A 23,110-nucleotide genomic window follows, 5' to 3' on the forward strand; every position below is an offset into this window, starting at 1 on the left:
TCTCATCAAAGCGAATGTTCCAACTCCGAGATGCTTGCACCAGCCCATAAATCGAGCGTTGGAGCTTGCACACCTTGTCAGCATTCTTAGGATCGACAAAACCTTCCGGCTGCATCATATACAACTCTTCCTTAAGGAAACCATTAAGGAATGCCGTTTTGACGTCCATTTGCCATATCTCATAATCGTAGAATGCAGCAATTGCTAACATGATTCGGACGGACTTTAGCTTCGCTACCGGTGAGAAAGTCTCATCGTAGTCAATTCCTTGAACTTGTCGATAACCCTTAGCGACAAGCCGAGCTTTATAGATGGTCACATTACCATCCGCGTCTGTCTTCTTCTTGAAGATCCATTTATTTTCTATGGCTCACCGTTCAACGGGCAAGTCAGTCAAAGTCCATACTTCGTTTTCATACATGGATCCTATCTCGGATTTCATGGCTTCTAGCCATTTGTCGGAATCCGGACCCGCCATTGCTTCTTCATAGTCCATAGGTTCATTGTTGTCTAACAACATGATTTCCAAGACAGGGTTGCCGTACCACTCTGGTGCGGAACGTGTCCTTGTGGACCTTCGAATTTCAGTAGGAGCTTGATCAGAAGTATCTTGATCATCATCAATAACTTCCTCTCTAGTCGGTGCAGGCACCTCAGGAACATTTTCTTGAGTTGCGCCATTTACCGGTTCAAGAGGCAATACTTCATCAAGTTCTACTTTCCTCCCACTTACTTCTTTCGAGAGAAACTCTTTCTCTAGAAAGGACCCATTCTTGGCAACAAAGATCTTGCCTTCGGATCTGAGGTAGAAGGTATACCCATAAGTTTCTTTAGGGTATCCTATGAAGACGCATTTTTCCGACTTGGGTTCGAGCTTTTCAGGCTGAAGTTTTTTGACATAAGCATCGCATCCCCAAACTTTTAGAAACGAAAGCTTAGGTTTCTTCCCAAACCATAATTCATACGGTGTCGTCTCAACGGATTTTGATGGAGCCCTATTTAAAGTGAATGCGGCAGTCTCTAAAGCATAGCCCCAAAAAGATAGCGGTAAATCGGCAAGAGACATCATAGATCGCACCATATCTAATAGAGTGCGATTACGACGTTCGGACACACCGTTACGCTGAGGTGTTCCAGGCGGCGTGAGTTGTGAAACTATTCCACATTTTCTTAAGTGTGTGCCAAATTCGTGACTCAAGTATTCTCCTCCACGATCTGATCGTAGAAACTTGATTTTCCTGTCACGTTGATTCTCAACCTCACTCTGAAATTCTTTGAACTTTTCAAAGGTTTCAGATTTGTGTTTCATTAAGTAGACATACCCATATCTACTCAAGTCATCAGTGAGGGTGAGAACATAACGATAGCCTCCGCGAGCCTCAACACTCATTGGACCGCACACATCAGTATGTATGATTTCCAATAAGTTGGTTGCTCGCTCCATTGTTCCTGAGAACGGAGTCTTGGTCATTTTTCCCATGAGGCATGGTTCGCACGTGTCAAATGATTCATAATCAAGAGACTCTAAAAGTCCATCTGCATGGAGCTTCTTCATGCGTTTGACACCTATGTGACCAAGGCGGCAGTGCCACAAGTATGTGGGACTATCATTATCAACCTTACATCTTTTGGTACTCACACTATGAACATGTGTAGTAATACGCTCGAGATTCATTAAGAATAAACCATTGACTATCGGAGCATGACCATAAAACATATCTCTCATATAAATAGAACAACCATTATTCTCGGATTTAAATGAGTAGCCATCTCGTATTAAACGAGATCCTGATACAATGTTCATGCTCAGAATGGCACTAAATAACAATTATTGAGGTTTATAACTAATCCCGTAGGTAAATGTAGAGGTAGCGTGCCGACGGCGATCACATCGACCTTGGAACCATTCCCGACGCGCATCGTCACCTCGTCCCTTTCCAGTTTCCGTTTATTCCGCAGCTCCTGTGGTGAGTTACAAATATGAGCAACGGCACCGGTATCAAATACCCAGGAGTTACTACGAGTACTGGTAAGGTACACATTAATTACATGTATATCAAATATACCTTTGGTGTTGCCGGCCTTCTTGTCCGCTAAGTATTTGGGGCAGTACCGCTTCCAGTGACCCTTCCCTTTGCAATAAAAGCACTCTGTCTCAGGCTTGGGCCCATTCTTTGACTTCTTCCCGACAGCTTGCTTGCCGGGCGCAGCAACTTCCTTGTCGTCCTTCTTGAAGTTCTTTTTACCCTTGCCCTTCTTGAACTTAGTGGTTTTATTCATCATCAACACTTGATGTTCCTTCCTGACTTCTACCTCTGCTGATTTCAGCATAGCAAATACTTCAGGAATGGTCTTTACCATCCCCTGCATATTGAAGTTCATCACAAAGCTCTTGTAGCTTGGTGGAAGCGACTGGAGGATTCTGTCAATGACCGCGTCATCCGGGAGATTAACTCCCAGCTGAGTCAAGCGGTTATGTAACCCAGACATAGTGAGTATGTGCTCACTGACAGAACTATTTTCCTCCATCTTACAGCTGAAGAACTTATCGAAGACTTCATATCTCTCGATCCGGGCATGAGCTTGAAAAACCATTTTTAGCTCTTCGAACATCTCATATGCTCCATGTCTCTCAAAACGCTTTTGGAGCCCCGGTTCTAAGCTGTAAAGCATGCCGCACTGAACGAGGGAGTAGTCATCAGTACGTGTCTGCCAAGCGTTCATAGCGTCTTGGTTCTGTGGGACGGGTGGATCACCTAGCGGTTCTTGTAGGACATAATCTTTCTTGGCAGCTATGAGGATAATCCTCAGGTTCCGGACCCAGTCCGTATAGTTGCTGCCATCGTCTTTCAGCTTGGTTTTCTCTAGGAACGCGTTGAAATTGAATACAACGTTGGCCATTTGATCTACAGGACATATTGTAAAGATTTTAGACTAAGTTCATGATAATTAAGTTCATCTAATCAAATTATTAATGAACTCCCACTCAGATTAGACATCCCTCTAGTCATCTAAGTGTTACACGATCCAAGTCAACTAAGCCGTGTCCGATTAACACGTGAGACGGACTAGTCATCGTCGGTGAACATCTCCATGTTGATCGTATCTTCCATACGACTCGTGTTCGACCTTTCGGTCTCTGTGTTCCGAGGCCATGTCTTCACATGCTAGGCTCGTCAAGTTAACCCTAAGTGTTTTTGCATGTGTAAAACTTCTTACACCCGTTGTATGTGAACGAAAGGATCTATCACACCCGATTAACACGTGGTGCTTCGAAGCAACGAACTGTAGCAACGGTGCACAGTTAGGGGAGAACACTTCTTGAAATTGTTGTAAGGGATCATCTTATTTACTACCGTCGTTTTAAGTAAACAAGATGCAAAACATGATAAACATCACATGTAATCAAATAATAATAGTGACATGATATGGCCAATATCACATAGCTCCTTTGATCTCCATCTTGGGGCTCCATGATCATCCTTGTCACCGTCATACTCATCGACATGTAAGTCGTGATTCCTTGTACAAGAACATGATCAATCTCATACATCACATATATCATTCATCACATCCTTTTGGCCATATCACATCACATAGCATACCCTGCAAAAACAAGTTAGACGTCCTCTAATTGTTGTTTGCATGTTTTACGTGGCTGCTATGGGTTTCTAGCAAGAACGTTTCTTACCTACGCAATGACCACAACGTGATATGCCAATTGCTATTTACCCTTCATAAGGACCCTTTTCATCGAATCCGATCCGACTAAAGTAGGAGAGACAGACACCCGCTAGCCACCTTATGCAACTAGTGCATGTCAGTCGGTGGAACCTGTCTCATGTAAGAGTACGTGTAAGGTCGGTCCGGGCCGCTTCATCCCACGATGCCGCCGAATCAAGATAAGACTAGTAACGGCAAGCATATTGAACAAAATCAACGCCCACAACTACTTTGTGTTCTACTCGTGCAAGAGAACTACGCATAGACCTAGCTCATGATGCCACTGTTGGGGAACGTTGCAGAAAACAAAAAAAATTTCCTACGGTTTCACCAAGATCCATCTAGAAGTTCATCTAGCAACGAGTGATTAGATGCATCTACGTACCTTGTAGATCGCGAGCGGAAGCGTTCAAAGAACGGGGATGATGTAGTCGAACACGACGTGATTCAAATCACCGATGATCTTAGCACCGAACGGACGGTGCCTCCGCGTTCAACACACGTACAGAACGGATGACGTCTCCTCCTTTCTTGATCCAGCAAGGGAGGAAGAGAGGTTGATGAAGATCCAGCAACACGACGGCGTAGTGGTGGATGCAGGGCGTCACAGTAGCAGGGCTTCGCCTATACTGCGAGAGAGAGACGTAACGGGGAGAGAGGAAGCACCAAAGGCTGAGGTATGAAATCCCTCCTCTCCCCCACTATATATAGGAGGGCCAAGGGGGGGTGGTGCGCAGCCTAGGAGATCCAATCTCCTAGGTGCGGCGGCCAGGGGAGGGTTTCCCTCCCCCCCAAGGCACCTCGGGGTGCCTTCCACCACTTGGACTCCTCCGTGGTGGAAACCCTAGGCGCATGGGCCTAGTAGGGCTGGTTCCCTTGGCCCATATAGGCCAAGGCGCACCCCCTACAGCCCATGTGCCCCCCCGGGACAGGTGGCCCCACCCGGTGGGCCCCCGGGACCCCTCCGGTGGTCCCGGTACAATACCGATAACCCCGAAACTTGTCCCGATGGCCGAAACAGCACTTCCTATATATAATTCTTTACCTCCGGACCATTCCGGAACTCCTCGTGACGTCCGGGATCTCATCCGGGACTCCGAACAACATTCAGATTACTGCATATACATATCTTCATAACCCTAGCGTCACCGAACCTTAAGTGTGTAGACCCTACGGGTTCGGGAGACAAGCAGACATGACCGAGACGACTCTCCGGTCAATAACCAACAGCGGGATCTGGATACCCATGATGGCTCCCACATGCTCCACGATGATCTCATCGGATGAACCACGATGTCGAGGATTAATCAACCCCATATACAATTCCCTTTGTCAATCGGTATGTTACTTGCCCGAGACTCGATCGTCGGTATCCCAATACCTTGTTCAATCTCGTTACCGGCAAGTCACTTTACTCGTACCGTAACGCATGATCCCGTGACCAACCACTTGGTCACCTTGAGCTCATAATGATGATGCATTACCGAGTGGGCCCAGTGATACCTCTCCGTTACATGGAGTGACAAATCCCAGTCTCGATCCGTGTCAACCCAACAGACACTTTCGGAGATACCTGTAATGCACCTTTATAGTCACCCAGTTACGTTGTGACGTTTGATACACCCAAAGCACTCCTACGGTATCCGGGAGTTACACGATCTCATGGTCAAAGGAAAAGATACTTGACATTGGAAAAGCTCTAGCAAACGAACTACACGATCTTTGTGCCATGTTTAGGATTGGGTCTTGTCCATCACATCATTCTCCTAATGATGTGATCCCGTTATCAATGACATCCAATGTCCATAGCCAGGAAACCATGACTATCTGTTGATCAACGAGCTAGTCAACTAGAGGCTTACTAGGGACATATTATGGTCTATGTATTCACACGTGTATTACGATTTTCGGATAATACAGTTATAGCATGAATAAAGACAATTATCATGAACAAAGAAATATAATAATAATGCTTTTATTATTGCCTCTAGGGCATATTTCCAACACCATGTCCATTATCCATTAATACAAAGTTATTATAAATTTGCTCTTTTACATTCCTTTTACTTTTTAGCTCTTTGATATTATCACTATCTATTGCTTTTAATCTTGTAACTAGCAAGACAATGTGATTACTAACCTCCTAGTCAGGCTGGGTGCAAGCATTTGTATTGTGTTTGTGTGCAAGTGTTGTTTACATTGTCAGCTTGGTGAGTCCTACTGGTTCGATAAACCTTGATTCTTAACAGGGGGAAATACTTTATGTTGTGCTACATCACCTTTCCCCTTGAGGGAATCCAACAACTCCTACGGGAGTAGCATCGTAGTACAATTTTTGGGACTATGCGTGGCACATAGGGATGATTCAATAGATTAATATTAGAAAGACAAGTTTGAGGTGGTTTGCTGTTAGGCACACCTACGGAATTTCTTCTTACTTTCTTCGATAAAAAAATAGAAACTTTGGATCAACTCTTTATTGCACGTGTTGAGGGATTATCATGATGTTGAACTATGTTACTCCCTCCGTTCACTTTTGTAAGACGTTTTAGGCATTTAAAACAACACCCAAAACAGTTCGATTTCAGATGTCTTAAACGTCTTACAAAAATAAACAGAGGGAGTAATGATGTTGAGAGGTGGCAATAGCGAAAATATGAACCATGTGCCTTGTTTCCACGCATTCAAACACTATTTAACTCATTTTTGTTACTTGTTACGTTGATGTTTTTATTTATTCAGATTAGAAAAACATATTTCTACCATCAATATCGCACATCTATCATTATCTCTTTACCGAATTAGTGCACCTATACACCTAACAACTTTGAGTGTTTGGGGGGGGGGGTTAAAAGACCACTTGTATTTGACTGAATGGTTGTTTGAGACAAACCATCTTCACCATGCATCTCTTGCGGATTGATAAACCTTAAACCATGGAAATTTGCCGCTGTACTACAAAACTTTGTGCTTGGTGGCCCAACAGAGTCTACAAGATAAGGTTATGTAATAGACATCACCCTGTCCGCCCTTCTGGGCCGGCCCATATGCGCAACGGGATGCCTCCTGTTTTTTTTGCTTTTCTATTTTATTTCTTTGCTTCTTGTTTTTTTCTTTTATGTTTTTGTTTACTTCTTTAAGAATTCAAGGTTTCCAAAAACTTCCAAATTTAATTTTTTTTGTGAATTTTGAATTTTTTCCGAGAAATCATAAAATATTCATGAATACAAAAATTATTTATGATTTTGAAAGATGTTCGGAAATCATAAAATGTTCATGATTTTCAAAAAATGCTCGCAAATTTGGAAAAAGTTTGGGATTTCATATAATGTTCATTAACTAAAAATGTTCAAAAAAAATAAAAAATGTTTGCGAATTTCAAAAACTGTTTGCAAATTTTTAAAAATAATCATGGATTCAAAAAAAATTCATGCATTCAATACATTTTTTCATCAAAACAATAAAATTATTCCTGAATTTAAAGAAAATGTTACTCAATTCCAAAAATGTTTGCGGATTCAAAAAAATGTTCAAAGTTTCAAAAATTTGTTCACAACATGCGCACGGGACTGACCCGCTTTCTGACATAGTGTAAGCCTATTAGGACTTTTTGTGGAGTACAGCCCATTAAAAGTTTATTAGGTAACGAGGCCTATTGTTCTTTTGAGAGCACTAGCAACCGCCTGGCCCAATCTGCTACCTCCTGGTCGCCTATAAAATCATAAACCCTAACGTCTTGCTGCTCCCTCCTTCGCCGCCGCCACCCACGACCACCACCGGAGCCGGAGGAAGAGAGGAAGGGAGAAGCCAACAACAGGTAACGATGGTGTCTGGCTCCGGTGTGTCCGCGCGTCGCGTGGTGGTGGATGCGCGCCACCACATGCTGGGTCGCCTTGCGTCGATCGTGGCCAAGGAGCTGCTCAACGGGCAGCGCGTGGTGGTGGTCCGGTGCGAGGAGATGTGCATCTCCGGCGGGCTGGTCCGTCAGAAGATGAAGTACCTCCGCTTCCTCCGCAAGCGGATGAACACCAAGCCCTCGCACGGCCCCATCCACTTCCGCGCTCCCTCGCGCATTTTCTGGCGCACCGTGCGCGGCATGATCCCGCACAAGACGCCCCGCGGCGAGGCCGCACTCGCCAGGCTCAAGGCTTTCGAGGGCGTCCCGCCGCCTTACGATCGCACCAAGCGTATGGTCATTCCCGACGCGCTAAAGTACGCGCCTTATCTTTCTTGCTTGCACTCTAATGGCGGATTTAGTTAGTTATGTGGTGATGATCTTTGTGTGACTTGTTGTTGGATAGGGTTCTGAGGCTGCAGCCGGGGCACAGGTTCTGTCTGCTCGGCGAGCTTTCCAAGGAGGTCGGATGGAACTACCATGAAACTATCAAGGTACGTTTTGTTACATCGATCACTCTGGTTGTCACCTCTGAACAAAAATGATGATGATGTGATGCATACATATGATTCTTTGGCTCACAATGTTAGATGTAGTTGTCCTGTGGGTTTAGTTTGTAGATATCAACCAGATTTTTATTGAGAATTTTAGATGATAGCTTCTCACTGTGTGGCTAAGTCAAAATTAATTGCTGTCGAGCTGAAACACAGGTTAGGTTATGGGTCGACATGAAATAAGGTTTTGGATAGTGATAGAGTGAAATGCTGAATTGTGTAAGCCTATTTTACTGATTTTAACAAAAGGCACTGTCAAGTTTCCTTTTGTGCTTAGCTTAGTAGCTTCCATCAGTTCCTTCCTTGTTAAGTGCATTGAGAACTTTTTTGTGCCATTTGAATTTGTTGATTTTTTACATTGTAAGTGCAAATTTAGCATGACTGGGATGATGCAGAAACTCAGGACTGATGTCCATTGATTTTTCACAAAGATGATGCTTACAACCAGCTACTTCTGACTATTCATGCTAATTTTTTGACAGCAAAAGCTATTTTAATTCGCCTGTTCCCTCGTGTCTGATGATATTTTTATCTTTTAGCCCGATTTTGATTAATTTTGTCAATGATGATTTCTGATTGATCATGGCATTTGTTGCCACACTCCATTGTAAGATTCTCATGTAGTAACATTTGGCTGTGGTTATCATCATGTTCTTTTGTTGGTTTCTCTTGTGTTTAGTTGACGACCATAACCACCAAGATCTCTGAGGCGTATCTAACAACCAGCAATTCTTATTGTTATTTAAAATTTGTTGTCTAGTTCGTCTCAATTATTTGAACTCAGATATCAAATCATAAAACTGCGATTGGGACTTCGGCACCTGTTTCTCATTCAACATTTGGCTGTGGCTTTTAGCCTGTTCTTTTATTTGATTCTCCTGTGCTTCAGTTATAAGCCTGTGATGTGAGATTAATGTTTGCTACTCTTGATGGGTGTTCCCCAGTTGATGACCATAATCACCAAGATCTCTGAGGCCTCTTTTAACTTCCAGGGATTCTTATTGTTATTTAAAATTTGTTTGCTAATTTGTTTCAATTATTTGATTCTCATTTAACATTTGGATGTGGTGTTTAGCTTGTTCTTTCGTTTGATTCTCCTGTGCTTGAGTTATAAGCCTATGATGTGAGATTAATATTTGCTACTCTTGATGGATGCTCCCAGTTGATGACCATAATCACCAAGATCTCTGAGGCCTCTTTTAACAACCAGGCATTGTTTTCTTATTATTGTTTAAATCTGTTATAGTTTGCTTCAATTATTTAATAAGACAGCAAATCATAAAACTGGGATTGGGTCTCATAATACCTGTTCCTCATGTACATTTGACTTGGCTTTTACCCTGTTCTTTTGTTTGATTCTCCTGTGCTTTAGTTGTAAGCATATGATGTGAGATCTATATTTGCTACTCTTGATGGGTGCTCCCCAGTTGATGATCATAACCACCAAGATCTCTGAGGCCTCCTATGACAGCCATGGCTTGTTTTCTTATTGTTTTTTATTTTGTTAGCTAGATCGTTTTAGAAAAAAAAATCAAAATCAGATTGCACATATCGTAATGATGTTAGATAAATGTGCGCTGCTCTTGTTGAGCATTTCAATAGTTAATGGCCATTGACCAGCAAGATCTCCAGCGCCATGTTAGGTTCTTGATTGGGGACTGTTTTTAATTCTTTATTTGAGCGCATGCCTTGAAAACATACGCATACCTGCTGCCACTAGATGTTATTTGGAAAATGGCTCATCACCTCTTTTGTTTAAACTGGCAGGAACTGGAGGAGAAGAGGAAGGAGAAGGCAAAGGTGTCGTATGACAGGAGGAAGCAACTGGCCAAGCTGCGCTTCAAGGCTGAGAAGGCTGCCGAGGAGAAGCTGGGTTCTCAGTTGGACATCCTGGCACCAATCAAATACTAGTGTGCCGCCCAGTCATGCATGGTCTGTTTTGCTGGATAATGGTGGTTATTGCTTACGTTAGTAGCCTGAGAGTGTCGTTGAGATTTGAAACCTCTGAGTATCTATACTATTCCAATCTTTGTAGCAAATGGATTGTTTGGTATTGTTGTTTTCGCCCCATGAGATTTCAAAGATGTGTTTTCTCCCATCATGTTTTTGTTGTCGCCAGAAACTTATGACGCTTCTAGATCCAGCTCTCACACAAATCAAGCGTGCAAGCGAGTTAAAGCACATTGATCCGCGGCAACATTATTGTTTGTCTTCACCCATACCGGTTCAGGTGTTTGCCAACATTGCCCAGCACTGCAGTTTAAGCAAAGACGAGGTTTTCTCTGCCCATTTCACTGGTTACAGAGGATCGAACACCTCACCATCATGCGATCCAACGGTTTCTGGACATCCAAATCGAGTACATTATGGAGATAATCGTACACAGATCGGCCATCAGAATATCTTTTATTTCCACGTTAGGATTTTTAGTTTAAACCGATGGCGAGCTGTCCAGAAACTCTTCGCATGCGAGCGATGCATCAAGGGCATGCTTGGTAGGTTGCATCCTTTTTTTGGTCTTTTTATCTGTGACTCAGTTGGACCTAACTGAGTAAATGTATGCCAAAAACGCATGCTTGTTTGGTGACATGCGTTGGGCATGGCGTAGCTTGTGATCACCTCTTCTCACCAGTGATGACCTTATTGCACACAATTAAAACATCATTTCAGTCCTAACTAGTACATAAATGGTAGTTCATCCTAACTACTAATAAATAGCAGTAGAAATTAACAGTCATATGTCTCAAAAGAGAAAAGTTCACCGATGCCGAACTAGGTGAAAGTCCATCCCTCTTCTTAGTCACCTACTACTAAAATTGCCTTTCAGCATCTCAAAGAAGCACTTGTTGCAGCTCCAATACTAGCTCTACCAGACTTCAAGAAACATTTTGTTGTAGAAACAAATACTAGCAACAAAGAGATTGGAGTTACGCTTATGCACGAGGGTCACCCTCTCTCTTACCTCGGCAAAGCTCTGGCCCTAAGTCTCAGGCCCTATCCACACATGAAAAGGTAGATACATGGAAGTCATACTTACAGCATGCACCTTTCACCATTTCTACTAATCACAAAAGCTCGATACATTTGCAAGATCAGCAGTTAAGTAGCTTTTCTTCTATGCAACATAAGGCATTTCTCAAACTCTTGGGGCTCCAATATAACATTGTCTATAGAAAAGGTTTGGATAGTGCTGCATTTGATGCTCTGTTAAGGCCCCCTACACCTATGGAGTTGGCTGCCATTTCCTTTTGAACACCCAAGTGGCTATTTGTGGTAACTGAAGGCTATCAACAGTACCCTGTAGACAAAGAATTGTTGCAGAAATTGGCACTTGCAGGAATAAATGTCAAAGGCTACTCTCTCTTGTCAATGGGGTCATCAGGTACAAACATAGAATTTGGCTGAATCATAACAATGAAGCACATCAGGCAATTATGCTCTCTTTACATACTAGTGGTATTGGTGCATATTCAGGTTTCCAAGCCACTTATCAGCACATTAAAGGGTTGTTTGCTTGGCTTGCAATGAAACAGGACATACAAGCCTATGTTCAGAACTGTACCGTATGCAAACAAGCCAAGTCTGAGCACACCAAGAAACCAGGGTTATTGAGTCCACTTCCCATACCCAAAGAGGACTAGAATCTGGTTAGTAAGGATTTCATTGGAGGGTTGCCAAGGAGTAAAAACATTGAAGAAATAGCCCCCCCTGCTTTATATTATAAAGCAACCAACACCGATCACATAGCAACTGCTGGGGCCAGCAGCACATCAAGCCAAAAAAAAAGGAAAAGAAAGAAGAAACAAATGCCAACAACGACAGCTCGATAAAGCGCGGATGACCCGCCACCGCTGCGCCCTTCGGATTCGTCCCACCACGGTCCAAGGGTCCTAACCGCCGCGTACCAAGCAACACCTCCAAGAAGGAATGTGACGCCGACGCTGCTGCCCGGACGTGCCCTAGGGTTTCCTCCGACACACAGAGGGAAGTGGGGGATGGACACCACCGACACCCTTCAAGAAGGAATGGTGGCACCCGCAGCGTCACCGCATCGGTGCCGGATGAACCGGCAGGGAATTCTTCCGCACCCTAAACTCCATTGCCCAACCGATCCGGAGCCAACCAACCAACTTGCTGCCCACCAGCATGCGCCAACGTGGTCTTGATGCCACCCTCGCTGCCTCACTTAGATCACCATCACGAGCCCTAGGACGGAGAGAGGAGCGCCAGGAATTGGGAGCGGCAGCACCGGAGCCGTGCGGGAGGGAACCACCTCCACCGCCATCGTGCGGGAGACCTGTGCCTCCAGCACCGTCACGGTCACCGTCCGGATGTGGCAGCAGGGGCATACCAGGCCACCCGGGCCAACCCAGGCCCAAATCGGGCCCGCAAAGCCCGGCCGCCATGCTGCAGCAGGCCAACGCCAGCGCCGTCACCACCCACCAGCCCAACACTGCTCCTCCGCCTCCTGAAAGCCACGCCATCGACACGCCCCACCACCGTCCTGCCCAGACCCAGTTGGGCCCCCAAGGGCCTGGATTTGGGCCGAGCGGGCACCGCCAGATCGCGCCACCCCGCCACCAACACCGGTGCCGCCGCCCAGCAGATCACCCGCGACCACGACAGGCCATCCCGCCGTCGTATCGGACCGTCGCTGTCTAGGTGCACCCCACGGCTCCGCTCTGCCCCACGGCGGCACATCGCCGAGAGGTGAAGGCCAGGGGCCGCCGGCGCCGGACGCCATCGACGATGGCGGGAAGGGAGTAACGGGAGAGGGCTCGAGGGGGAAGGCGCCAGGAACACGGCTGGTCGCCTGCGGGGGCAACGCAGTCACGAGGGAGGGGGGGGGGGGACTTGACAGCTAGACTCCAAACTAGACTCCAAATGTTGACAAGTAGAGTAAAAACTTTGGCACAATCTTAGTTGCCATTGATAAGTTCAGTAAATATTGTCACCTTATACCACCGTCCCATCCTTTTACGGCTCTCCAAGTAGCTCAGTTGTATGTGGATAACATGTATAGGTTGCATGGACTTCCGCAAGTCCTAATTGATAGAGATCCCATTTTCACCAGCACTCTGTGGCAAGAGTTATGCAAGCTTGGACAGACTGAAAGATTGAGTTAATGCCTCGAGACATTCCTTGGGTGTTTTGTTCATTCCACTCCAAAGAAAAGTACTGGTACAACACACACTATGATTCAACTTTGGGAACAACATCCTTCTAGGTTCTCTATGGATATCAGCCTCGGCACTTGGGCCTTTCTAACTTACAGAGTTCCTTGTCCACTGACTTGTCTGGATGGTTAGCTGAACGCAATTTGATTCAAGGGCTGATTCGGGAACGCCTGTTGCGCGCTTAGCAACATATGAAATTCCATGAGGATAATACGCGCCCAAACATGCAATTTCAGGTGGGTGATCAGGGTATTTCTGAAGCCCAACCATTTGTTCAAAAGTCAGTGGTTCGTCGTTCCAATCACGAGTTGGGATTCAAATATTTTGGATTCTACCAGATCACTGCTCGTGTGGGTGAGGTGGCTTATCGCTTGGCATTACCAACTTCAAGCAAGATTCATCCTATGGTACATCCTTACATGTTTCCTTACTCAAACTTGCAGACCCACCGGTCCCTGGCTCAGACATTTCGGATTCTTTGTTCCTCCTTGGCGACAAGATAGATATCCAAGCCGGCTCAAGTGTTGATGTCCCTACTGATGCGGGTGGGAGGTAATACTCGCACACAGTGGAAGATAGCTTGGAGCGGATTGCCACTATACATGACTACGTGGGAATGGTCCAGTGCTACGGCTGCAGCAACAATGGCGCGGTGATGAACAGTGAGGGCAAGGTTTTTATTTTTATTTTTTTGAGAAACAACGGTGAGGGCGAGCTGTTCTTTAAGAGGGGTATGCTACGACCTGGGCCTGGCCCATGCGTGAACCCTGGCTGAAGCAGCCCAACCCATGTGGGCTTGTAACGGTCACCTAAGCGAGTGTTGCGTTTCGCTAAAAAAAAAGCGAGTGTTGCGTGTATAGGCACTTTCCTCTCCCTGCCTACTTCTTCTTCTTCCCCACGCCACTTCCGTGAAGTTCTAGCCTCCCACATCCCGGCGTGACGCAGGGAAATGCTACTGTCCTGTAGCACAAAGGGCTTTCCACAACTGTTCGCTTGTCGACCAAGCTTCCAATACCGTCCCTTCCTCCAAAGGGCTCTGGAAGTCGACGTCGATGGAGTTGCAAGTGCTGCCGCCCTTAAACTGGCCCAGTCCAGTCCAGTCCAGCTCCTCTCTATCTACATGACCATGGCTGCGTCTCTGCTTTCATCGTCTCCGGCTGGGTCTCCAGTTCTCCGCACAATGAACACAAGCAGCTGGACTACTCCTACGCGGTGAACGGTGAGCTGTTCGATGATATGCCTCCTCAGCATCGGGTATTTTCCTCAATCCAAGTCCACCTGCTGGTGCACCACTAACCCAAGTCTACGTGCTACTTTCACCTTTTGCAACTTCTTTTTTGGAGTAAATCGTTCGTTTCCACCTGGACCCGACCAATTCATTTACCTTGTTCTTCATGTCCACAAGCGTGACAGCCTGAGACTGAGAGAAGACCACCAGAACCTAGACCTTTCAGCAAGGCTGCCACTCATATTTGCATCCCTGCAACAGACACAGAACCTTGGCTGCGGCGCACATTTAACGACCAACAAATTCGATCACAACAGTACCACCGATAACAAGACGGTGTTTGGCGGTGAGGGAGTAAACATGTTTAGACCTCTTCACACCACAAAGGAACACAAAAGAGGCCTTATTATTATCCTGCTAACCATACTAAGGGTGTTCCTATAACACAGGGCATATGTCCATCTTGTCCTCGAATCGCTCCTGTGCGGAACAGACGACCTACCACTGTGCCACAAGCCCTGGTGAACTGCATACAAGAAATGGCACATGTCAGTAAGGACAACATCAGTCTCTAATAAAGGTAACCATGACTATCCCTATCTGGATGCAACATTAATGAAACTAGAGACACAACTATTTCAGATTTCCCCCCATAAATAGAGTGCACATCTTATGCTGAACCAGCCAATGATTTTGACAGCCAGGCATGTTCAGCATCAAAGTGAGATTTCCCTTGAATAACGGGGAAAATATGTATACCACATCGATGGCCAATTATGTGCAGCTTCAAAAATACAACCAAAAAGAGGCTTTTTCTTTTCTAGGTGTGACTACCAAAGATGTTCCTTTTTCACCAGTGCCACCACTGATACTTTATTTTGGAAAAATAATTCCTGCATACTAAATTACGCACTAGTCAATCCATCAGTTTTTCTACCAGCCTTTTCTCTCTACCGCATTACCAAGAAGCGACAGGGTACTATGTCAGTTTCTTGCACAGCCATCTGCTTTGAGAAACAAATTGTTGTCATCCAAACTTGCTTCTTTCTCTAGTTAACACATAGGGGAGCCTGAATTTTATTTGCAGAATTCGACGAGGGAACGTCCTTATAAATATATTGCACAATGCTATAGAAGCCGAAAAGAAAAGAAGGCCATAGAGATTATTCACATCTGTATGGGCGATTTTACTAATATAGCACATTTATGAAAAATGAGAAGGAAAGATGATCTCCTTGTTTATAAACTGACGCACTAACCGTAGGACACTTGCACAGGAATCTACATTGTATGATGGTATAATAAGAAGAAAAAGTAGAAGTAGCAAACATTCACACTGTTGAGGAAAAAAGAGGAAATTACTACTGGAACTTTCCTTTGAGTATTATCACATCAACATAGGTATAAGCATCCAGTCTATCCAAAGTAAACTAACTTAATATCCATGGATAAGAAGTGGATAAAAATAGTCCATGTAATAAGTGCTTCTTACCTCCATTCTTGTTCTTCCCTAGTAAGAAGGCGGACGGAGTTCTCTTAGACGGCGAACAACATGCTTCATTTTGGGCCTAGAAGAAAGAGACTCCACAGTGCACAGGACCCCCAGGTTCATAATCTCAACCAGGTCATCATGTGGGGCCTTATTCCACAAGCCCTCAACGAAGAACTCGCAAACTCTACCGCTTTGGATTAGCTTATTAGCCCAGCTAATAATGTTGAAACCATTTCCATATGGAGAGAACGATGGATCCAGTACTTTCTTATCCGAGATCAGTTCAAGAAGCAGAACCCCATAGCTATAAACATCTGCTTTATCAGACACACGGCATGTCGTTGCATACTCCGGCGCGACATAACCGAAAGTACCAGCAACACTTGTGGTTGTATGAGTTTGTGAGTTGCGAAGAAGTTTCGCTAATCCAAAATCGGAGAGATATGCATTGAAGTCATTGTCGAGCAATATGTTGCTTGGCTTAACATCTCGGTGCAGAATGCGGGGGGAGCACTCATCATGCATGAAAGCAAGAGCATGAGCAATATCCAGAGCAATTTTGTGGAGCACTCTCCAACCAATTTGCCTCTTAGTTCTCTCCTGTATGAACCTCTCCAAGTTTCCACCTGGCAAATAGTTGTATATCAGGAATGTCTCTTGGTCACTGATATGGTACCCCATGAGAGTGACAAGATTAGGATGGTGACGCCGCCCAAGGGTTTCAACTTCTGCTTGGAACTGCTTGTTACCGTGTTGCCTCCCAATAGAAAGCCTCTTTACTGCCACCAAAACCCCAGGTGCAACCTCAGCTCTATATGTCGCGCCAAAGCCGCCAAAGCCGATGCAGTTGCTTGCATTAAAATTTCCAGTGGCCCGGACAATTGCCTCGTAAGTTAGGGAAGCTCCAATGTCAACGCCATCAAAAACCTTCACCTCCCTCTCCCTTCTAGTGCCAGTGCCAGTGCCAGAGCGTCTTGGTTGCCTTGGGGTCCGTCTTCTCCTTTTGAAAACGTATATGGTGGCCACAACTAGAAGAGCAACAATGACGACTAACACCAAAGCTATTGCAACAATCTCTATGGTCTTCAGATGACCAACATTGCCGCTGCCATCAGGCGGTGTGCCTCGGTTTGCCTCGGTAAGTACCCAGGTGCTTTTGTACTGGGGGATGACTGTAAATACTTCAGCAGAGTGGGGTGGTGGACCTACCCCTGAACTATCAGCTGTCACTTGAGAAATCTCTTCCATTTCAGGTGATGGCATAGGAGAGGAAACCTTCGCAGGGAGCAGATCACTGTCAAGGAGTAGAACTGTGTGATCTCTCAGTGCCACGAGATCAATGGGAACCACTCCTGACAGAGAATTTGAGGACAAATTTAGCAGCCTCAGCGATCTCAGCTGACCCAGACCGGATGGTATCTCACCACTGAAATTGTTCCCAGCTAATGACAGAAACCTCAACTTCTTGAGCTCCTTGAGAATGGAGGAAGGCACTTGCCCATGGAGTAAATTTCTGCTGAGGTCCATCTTGACAAGGTAACTGCAATGCCGGAGCTCCGGCGGAACGCCACCGGCTAGTCTGTTCCCGGACAATTCCAAGACCCGCAACTCGGCAAGCCTCCCAATCTGCGGAGGGATGAAACCATCCAGAGAATTGGAAGACATCCGGAGCCGCCGGAGGTGCGAGCAGTCCCCGAGACCAGGAGGGATTCTCCCGGAGAGCTGGTTGCCGGAAAGGTCCAAACTCTGCAGCCCCTTGGGGAAGATGGCCGGAAGGGAGCCGCGGAGGGAGTTGCCCGCAAGGTTGAGGACCTCCAGGTTCTGCAGCCTCCATAACTCACCAGGTATCTCTCCGCGGAGCCCTCGGGAGGGTAGAGAAAGTACTTTGAGGTCGGTGAGGCCGGCCACCGCCGGTGACAACACCCCGGCGAGGCGCCGGCTGGGTTGGGAAGGGAGGGAGATGGCGACGACCCGGGACCGCATGTCGCATCTCACCTCCTTCCAGGAGCAGTGTTGAACGCCTGAGTCCGGTGACCAGTACCCAGGGACGTCGCCGCAGCCGGAGGAGAGTCCGTTCATGAGTTGGAGGAGAGCCCACCTATCATGTTCTTGGACTAGCGAGGAGGAAGCGGCGGCGATATGGTGGAGGAGGAATAAGGTGGCAATGGTTGTGAAGCAGAGTGTTCTCTGGCGATGGAAGGCCATCTCCGACTAGTCGCCGACGAGGCCCTGGCTCTGTGGGAGCAGAGGGTGTGGAGTCGGGTGTGAAAATGGAATGGGCCGAATAGTGAAGGCTTATAGCATCATTAAAAAGACGAAGCGACAACGACTCGGGAGTGATAAGAGAAAACTGAAGGGGCTAGACTGCGAGAATCGGATGGCTTTACTTGATTAATTTTTTTTTTTCTATTCATAGCCTAGTACCTTTCTTGGCTATATTTTGGGAAGAATACATTTGTTTTGCAATTTTAACTGGTCGTGACAGTGGCAATAGCCGATCCGGTTGTTAGTTTAGTGACTGTTTGTTTCACATTTGATTTTGAAATACCTAACCACATTCACCATGTGGTTTGTTTGGTAAATATACCGTGCTAAGTTTCTACACTGCATTTTCTTAGCGATGGTGAACCTTTTGGCGGCAACTTAAAGATCATTCATGTTTAAAAAAAACTTAGGCCCAGCCATAAAGGCGAACCGCTTCGGGTGCTGATATCGACACATACTCCTAACGGTCCATCGTATTTGGCGCCTATATTGTTGGGCCGAAAGTTTTGCTTTCAATAGTTGAAAATAGCGACGACCCATCACATTCACTACTTTCGTGTCTGAAGGCGTCTTTGCAACCTCATTCTTCGCCCCCCCCCCCCCCCCCCCCCCTTGCTCGACTCTTCTCATGTGGGCTCAAGTAACTAAACCATTTTTAAAATACATGGTAATCAACTACTCAATAATCAAATCTACTCCACAGAAGTAAAAGAACATGAAAACTACTCCGTCAACGCTAGATTATGTTTTGTTTAATAAGATTATGTAAGTTTTATTATGTCAAATGTGTTCACTAGAAAGAATGTGTATCCTTAATTAGTTGCCAATGTGTGGCCACCCCATTGGTTCCAACATGGGGGACAATGCATGTCCCTATAACAATAGACAATCAAGTAAGAAAAAAGTGGAGTGAAAAACGGCGTCACAAGGTGCACATTAGGTTCTAACATGGAAGGATGAGGCATACGTATATGATGGAATGACAGTCGCTTCGCTTGAAGATCCAAAAGCAATAGAGATTTGCAATAGCAAACTCTTGCCTTAGTTAGCGAGTGTGCATTAACATGGTAGTGTGGATGTATTAGTGTATAGATGTTCTTTCTTCGATGCATTTTTCCTTTGTTTTTCAGTCCCAAATTCACATGTTATGTACTCCCTCCGCCCCATGATATAAGATCGTTTTCCAAGCTAACATAGGTTGAAAAATGCTCTTATATTGTGAGAAGGAGGGAGTAAAAAGAAGGTAATAAGAAATAGGCGTCTGGTATTTTAAACTTTTAAACTTTTGAATGCACTTTTTGGGAAGTAAATATAAGCAGCAGGAGTGCAAATTAACATCCACTTAATAGTCAAATTAAAATCCACTCCCTGAAGTTTTCAAATATTAATTTTTAGGCATCCAAATATTGTTAATCAACTCAGACCACCCATTACTTGTTACTAATAATTAGGCCTCTACAATAGACAAAAAAGAAACAAACAGAAGAGTTCACTCATTTATGAAAAAGATATGCAGCAAGAGTGCAAGACTTCCAGTTAGTTAGGCTGTTGGAACCATGTGAATCAGGACATTAAGCTCTGCTCATGGTCATGAATCGGTGGAACCAGAAGGAAGCAACGAAACTCGGATTGGCATGACAACGCATGCCACGCATAGGTCGTGTGGCCCCACATGACAGGCAAATATGTCACACGATTGTACTTCCCATTTATGTACTTTGCTCAACCAGTAATTATCCCTTTTTGTTATTTCTTTTTTGATACTACATTTCCAAATATAATTATATGGATGCCTGTTTTATCAACTACAAACAACTAAGAAGAAAAATACTACTACTATGATAATATGTATGGTCCGACGATATAAGTTATGATATGTCTGATCACTTCTTTCTCTCTCTATCTCTCTCTACTTGGTTTTTTTTGAAAAATTCGCTCCATGTTGTTACCTTGACCAGTATCTTGAATCAACAACTTTTCTTGGTGTCTGCTTGTCCACCCATTCATAACTCTCATCGTTCCCTTAAAAAAAACTCCCCTAGTATAGTTCCAAACAAAAGGTGAAAAGGAAGTTTCTAGAAAAGGGTCAGTAGCTTTCCAGTGTGGACCACAATATCTTCTCTTCCGTGTGTTGGACGTTGCCATGTTGGGGCCCACGTGACATGTGAGCGCAGCCCCAAGTGTATATCTTCTATGCATGCCACCACAAAAGAACAAGAGGCCAGCCAAGCACCCATAAAAAGACAAAATAGGCAAGTGGGTCTTTTCCTTTCTTTTGAGAGTGAGGAATCCAGGCGAGAGTCCATGCAGCATTTGACAAGTGGGTCCTTAGGTGTCGGCATACCTTCCATTTGGCGTGTGTCGGGTGACACGTGTCGTGAGGCAGGGCCAACCTTCCAACCGAGAGAGGTAGCCACTGCTCTGGTCCAAGTCCATGACGCCGGACCCTTGTATATCTTCACACGCATGTCACGTGAAGATGCTGACAATGGTAATTGGTTCTAGTCGTGATGATGCAGTCATTGGTCTTTCTAGTTGAATGGAGAAATAAAAGTTATAAGATAAGGGTAACTCCAACGTGGATATGTTCATGCATAGCCGGTGGAGTGTCGGACATTCAATCATGGGTATCAAATGTTTGGTTCAGTTTAGGAATTTATTAAATTTTGATATATTTACCATCAAACGGTCAAAATTTTAAAGTATAAACTAATTTTAACCTAAACTAAGCGAGGTACCGGACGGTGACCACGTAGGCATGATCGTCTTGGCCACCGGGACCTCTCTCATCGTTCGCGTCGTCGCTTGAGCATTATCCGTGCCACCATTGTTGTTGTCACCGGAGTTGTTATCTCCGTCCTTCCAATGGCACAAGACCTGCCAGGCATCACAACTTCACTGTCCAGCTGCCACAACGTGCTCATCGTTCGACTGCCTCCTCTTGGCGCAGACGCTCGGTTGCCTTTGACTGGCATCGACGACTGATCGCGAACTCCTCCTTGTGCCGCCCACCCTTCCCTTGGAGCGAGGAGAAGCAGTCAGACTCGGCCAACCCCACTTGGTGGAGCTGGTCGCCGAGCCAACGTCGATGGCGTGCGATGGTCTGCTTGGTGGTTCTGGACTGATCCAAGGCCTAGGCCTCCGCAAGGGCGGGGTCCATGAGTACCCCGGTCAGTGCGATGTCTGACTTCGCGAATGTCACCCAGCACGCCGCATTGCATCACTCACGCCGCTCTGTCTCGACGAGTGATACGTCTCCAACGTATCTATAATTTTTGGTTGCTCCATGCTATATTATCTACTGTTTTGGGCAATATTGGACTTTATTATCCACTTTTATATTACTTTTGGGACTAACCTATTAACCGGAGGCCCAGCCCAGATTTGTTGTTTTATGCCTATTTCAGTGTTTCGAAGAAAAGGAATATCAGACGGAGTCGAAACGGAATGAAATCAACTGGAGAAGTTATTTTTGGAAGGAAACACACCTGATGAACTTGGACCCCACGTCAGGGGAGACACGAGGTGCTCACGAGGGTGGGGGGCGTGCCCCCCCTGTCTCGTGGGACCCTCGTGGCTCCTCCGACGTCCTCCCTGCACCCATATATACCCACGTGACCTAAAACTTCCGGAACGCAAGTAGATCGGGAGTTCCGCCGACAGAAGCCTCCGTAGCCACCAAAAGTCAATCGGGACCCTGTTCCGGCACCCTGCCGGAGGGGGGAACCCTCACCGGTGGCCATCTTCATCATCCCGGCGCTCCCCATGACGAGGAGGGAGTAGTTCTCCCTCGGGGCTGAGGGTATGTACCAGTAGCTATGTGTTTGATCTCTCTCTCTCTCTCTCGTGTTCTTGATTTGGCACGATCTTGATGTATCGCGAGCTTTGCTATTATAGTTGGATCTTATGTTTCTCCTCCCCCTCTTCTCTCTTGTAATGAATTGAGTTTCCCCTTTGAAGTTATCTTATCGGATTGAGTCTTTAAAGACTTGAGAACACTTGATGTATGTCTTGCCGTGGATATCTGTGGTGACAATGGGATACCACGTGCCGCTTGATGTATGTTTTGGTGACCAACTTGCGGGTTTCATGACATTGGGAACCTATGCATAGGGGTTGGCACACGTTTTCATCGTGATTCTCCGGTAGAAACTTTGGGGCACTCTTTGAGGTCCTTTGTGTTGGTTGAATAGATGAATCTGAGATTGTGTGATACATATCGTATAATCATACCGTCGGCGTTCTGGGAACGGGGGTCCCCAGACTTGCCTGCCTGCGGCCTGCGACGTGGCTCAAGTGGGGGCCCAGCACGACCCATCTTCATCAGCCCAAGCTCAAGACCCTCGCGGGGCGGATGACAGGAAGCTTCCTCAAGAGCGGCCTCATCAGGCAGGCTCGCGAGGAGGCGGAGAGATCAATGCAAGGGTACCTCGCGAGGATCCCATGACGCAAGCCATGACGATTAAGGCCAGGCGGGCGCCGGCCCGCGCAGGGTCCTTGTTTCCCCTTTGGTGCAAAGGGGGCAAGCACAGCCAAGGTATCAGGCAAAGGTTACCATTCCGGTGCAACGAGACCAAGACCAGCCGGACGGCCGGACGGAGGTCACCATGGAGCCCAAGACGGCGTCATCACCAGTGCTTTTGGTAGCCGAAGACCACCTTTGGTCAGGATAACTTGTACTAGATGTTCCCCTTCAAAATGGCCAATTGTTGGCGCCCTTCCCGCTCAATTATTCGGGGAGAGGCCCAGGGCCTCTATAAATAGAGCTAGCCTCCA

The 23,110-nt window shown here is 45.9% G+C and overlaps 2 protein-coding genes and 4 non-coding genes across 6 annotated transcripts; 5 read left to right on the forward strand and 1 right to left on the reverse strand.

Moving 5' to 3' along the window:
• The first annotated feature begins 7,449 nt into the window (after positions 1-7,449).
• Positions 7,450-10,273, forward strand: LOC125537534 (large ribosomal subunit protein uL13z). Its single transcript, XM_048700850.2, has 3 exons — positions 7,450-7,935; positions 8,025-8,112; positions 9,940-10,273. Exons 1-3 carry the CDS (start codon positions 7,547-7,549, stop codon positions 10,081-10,083), a joined length of 621 nt encoding a protein of 206 aa, XP_048556807.1. The 5' UTR covers positions 7,450-7,546; the 3' UTR covers positions 10,084-10,273.
• LOC125541865 (small nucleolar RNA R12) lies at positions 8,553-8,635 on the forward strand. The gene has a single exon (XR_007297705.1). It is a non-coding gene; the product is annotated as a small nucleolar RNA R12 (small nucleolar RNA).
• On the forward strand, positions 9,067-9,149 carry LOC125541842 (small nucleolar RNA SNORD24). The gene has a single exon (XR_007297687.1). It is a non-coding gene; the product is annotated as a small nucleolar RNA SNORD24 (small nucleolar RNA).
• Positions 9,286-9,367, forward strand: LOC125541840 (small nucleolar RNA SNORD24). The gene has a single exon (XR_007297685.1). It is a non-coding gene; the product is annotated as a small nucleolar RNA SNORD24 (small nucleolar RNA).
• LOC125541841 (small nucleolar RNA SNORD24) lies at positions 9,550-9,632 on the forward strand. Its single transcript, XR_007297686.1, has one exon. It is a non-coding gene; the product is annotated as a small nucleolar RNA SNORD24 (small nucleolar RNA).
• Positions 10,274-14,848: 4,575 nt separating the features above from the next.
• Positions 14,849-18,334, reverse strand: LOC125537532 (uncharacterized). The gene is made up of 2 exons (XM_048700849.2): positions 16,070-18,334; positions 14,849-15,103 (listed from the first exon to the last, which is right to left on the reverse strand). The coding sequence occupies exon 1, from the start codon at positions 18,272-18,274 to the stop codon at positions 16,088-16,090; it is 2,187 nt and encodes a 728-aa protein (XP_048556806.2). The 5' UTR covers positions 18,275-18,334; the 3' UTR covers positions 14,849-15,103; positions 16,070-16,087.
• Between the last annotated feature and the right edge of the window lie 4,776 nt (positions 18,335-23,110).

This window comes from Triticum urartu, chromosome 2A, assembly GCF_056163025.1.
Source record: "Triticum urartu cultivar PI428250 chromosome 2A, HENAU_Tu73, whole genome shotgun sequence".
Taxonomy (NCBI): Eukaryota; Viridiplantae; Streptophyta; class Magnoliopsida; order Poales; family Poaceae; genus Triticum; species Triticum urartu.

Bases quoted from the DNA above. Each gene is read 5' to 3' on its own strand.
- LOC125537534 (XM_048700850.2), top strand. From the start codon at position 7,547: ATGGTGTCTGGCTCCGGTGTGTCCGCGCGTCGCGTGGTGGTGGATGCG. The intron at 7,936-8,024 runs GTACGCGCCTTA...GTTGTTGGATAG, and splicing joins GTCATTCCCGACGCGCTAAA to GGTTCTGAGGCTGCAGCCGG. The intron at 8,113-9,939 runs GTACGTTTTGTT...TTAAACTGGCAG, and splicing joins ACTACCATGAAACTATCAAG to GAACTGGAGGAGAAGAGGAA.
- LOC125537532 (XM_048700849.2), bottom strand. From the start codon at position 18,274: ATGGCCTTCCATCGCCAGAGAACACTCTGCTTCACAACCATTGCCACC.